The sequence below is a fragment of the Etheostoma spectabile genome, unplaced genomic scaffold, assembly GCF_008692095.1.
Source record: "Etheostoma spectabile isolate EspeVRDwgs_2016 unplaced genomic scaffold, UIUC_Espe_1.0 scaffold340, whole genome shotgun sequence".
Taxonomy (NCBI): Eukaryota; Metazoa; Chordata; class Actinopteri; order Perciformes; family Percidae; genus Etheostoma; species Etheostoma spectabile.
The window spans coordinates 176,706-179,057 of NW_022605588.1; the positions used below are offsets into that span (position 1 = coordinate 176,706).

The 2,352-nt window shown below is 46.6% G+C and overlaps 1 protein-coding gene across 1 annotated transcript in view; it reads right to left on the bottom strand.

Moving 5' to 3' along the window:
• Positions 1-1,387: 1,387 nt before the first annotated feature.
• Positions 1,388-2,352, bottom strand: part of asns (asparagine synthetase) — a 12,570-nt gene continuing 11,605 nt past the window's right edge. The window contains exon 12 of the mRNA XM_032511227.1: positions 1,388-1,672. Coding sequence (XP_032367118.1) covers positions 1,463-1,672 — 210 coding nt within the window. The 3' untranslated portion in view covers positions 1,388-1,462. The remainder of the gene's footprint in view (positions 1,673-2,352) is intronic.

Sequence of the window (2,352 nt, forward strand, 5' to 3'; positions counted from 1 at the left end):
CCCCCTTTCTTTTGGCTCAATCAATAGCACATTGCACATACAGTACATAGTGCAGTCAGCTGCACAAAATAAACGAGCATCTCGACAGTGTTTGGTGCGCGCATGACTAGAAGGCACAGAGTGCAGTAGGAGTCTGAAGAGGATGACGAGCGGTGGGGTGTTCAGGAACTTGTAATAGGTAATGGGAAACAGCATTTAGGCACTAATTTAACAGAAATGCACACATCAAACTGACAAATCAGTCAAACCCTTATACTTTGTAGCCATTAGCTAGACTTTGTCAGGCCGAACCACCATGACGTGGGGCGGTTCATTTGAATTATGAAGATGTCTCAACGGTGGTCCGACCTAGCCGACCTTTCTGCTGTGCTTACTTTCTGGCCTGTGTGGCTTTGCTAGCGTCTTGGATAAACTACATCTAGCATTAGGAATGTTAGTAAGAGTGTTACTGTTGACATATGAAAGCATCGAAGATGCATTTGAGATGAATGAGATGAGAGTAGATCCAGTTGTTCTGGGTCATTTTTGCTTACCAGACGCAGGAGATTTCTACCCGGAAGTTATTGTGAACAAACATTGTGACTGGGTGTATACCAATGATTTGATGATCTTCAAGCCTAAAAAGAACTGATTTTACACTACACATGCCTTCATCAAGCAGCCTTGGAACATAAGATAAGAAATCTCTCATGCATGCAGCTCTGATGAAGTCTGACGAAGTCCATCACAGCGTAGGGTAAGACAAGCTCAGCGTAACTACTTCCAAACCGGTTCAATTGAATCAGAGTTTAATAAATAAAGCCGATGCTGCATTTACATTGTTACTTTTTGGGAGTATTGAGCCAAAATGAATCGACGTGCGCACCAATGTTTTTAGATCCGGTAGAAGAACAAATCTCCGTTTGCACTAACTCATATCTAAAAACACCATTTGTAAGCTGGGCATCCACGAGCTAGGGTAAACAGGCCTGTTGCTGGTAGTTGCCATGGTAACTTTAGTAGCTTACTCTAAAAGGCAGAGACGTCATAACTGACCCAATAAGGTGGCGAAACGTTGGCGTCAGTGTCGACGTGGCCAAAGGTCTCCGTTAGCAACACAGCCCCCCCGATTCCAAACCAAAACAGGTCAGAAGTGTTGCCAAATGTCTCCGGTTTAGGGGCTCGGAAACACCAGAGCAGGGGGAATGAGAGGGGGAAACACCAGAGCAGGGGGAATGAGAGGGGGACACAAAACGCACGGGATATGAGAGTGGGAAATGCCACACAGGGGGAATGAGAGGGGGAAAGGCCACAGCAGGGGGAATGAGAGGGGGAAAGGCCAGAGCAGGGGGAATGAGAGGGTGAAAGGGCAGAGCAAGGGGAATGAGAGCAAAAGATATTGGTTATTAAACCATAACATAGCAATTTAATGTATCCCATGTATGACACATGCAGAATGAAGAACAGAATGCTGGTTGAGGGATCACTGCTCCTTATCAGGCTTGTAGATGGCCAGGGTGCGGGCCGATGGGTCCGTGGCGTTGGTCCAGCGGGGCATCCAGTAATGGGACAGCCACTCGGCTCGGCCGGGGTAGTGCTTCTCAAACACCTGTCTGAAGTAGTAGGCCTCTTTGGTGCGTGGGGGGTTGTGAGGGTACGTCCTGTGAGCCTTCTCCATCTGGTCATCGTTCACCTGAGAGAAGACAGAGAGACCTTTCTGCACGGTTTTTTCTGCATAGAGGAATTTTTTGCCCTCCCCCTCAAAGCGGTTTTAGCCAGCCCCAAAGGAAAATCACCAGCACCAAAATGATAAGAACTGAGAAAAAAAATAGATCCAAATCCAAATCCTCTCTAAATGTGTTTAAGAGTCCCTGCAAGCCATTGTAGTGGAGGAGTCAAACTTCTTTAATAACCCCCAAGGGTTAAGAATTCATTTGGACATGAAACACTGCTTCTGTGCCGGTGGGTAGTAATAACAAGGACTTCCTGCTCTGCTCTGGCTCAAGTATCACCATTTATTAAAGAAAACCAAAGTTCTGGTCCCTCTGGGTCACAGTGCTCATGTTGAAGCGCCAATCTTTAAGATTTGAGACCATTGATTTGAGTTCTGGACTCAGATTCAAGTTTTAAAACCCACATCAACAGTAGTCTCGCTTTGCCAGACCTTCCTCCACAGCGCTGGAGAGGAGGGTCTGACTAGTCCACACAGCATTCTGGGAAGGGAGAAAAACCTGCTCTCCTTTATCAGCATTTCTTTAAACCAATCACAATTGTCGTGGGCGGTGCTAAGCTCTGGGAAAGACCTGGTTCTGAAGTAGTTCTAGTCGCCAACAGAAAACTCAGATTGGACAGAGAGTCTAGCTAGCTGTCTGG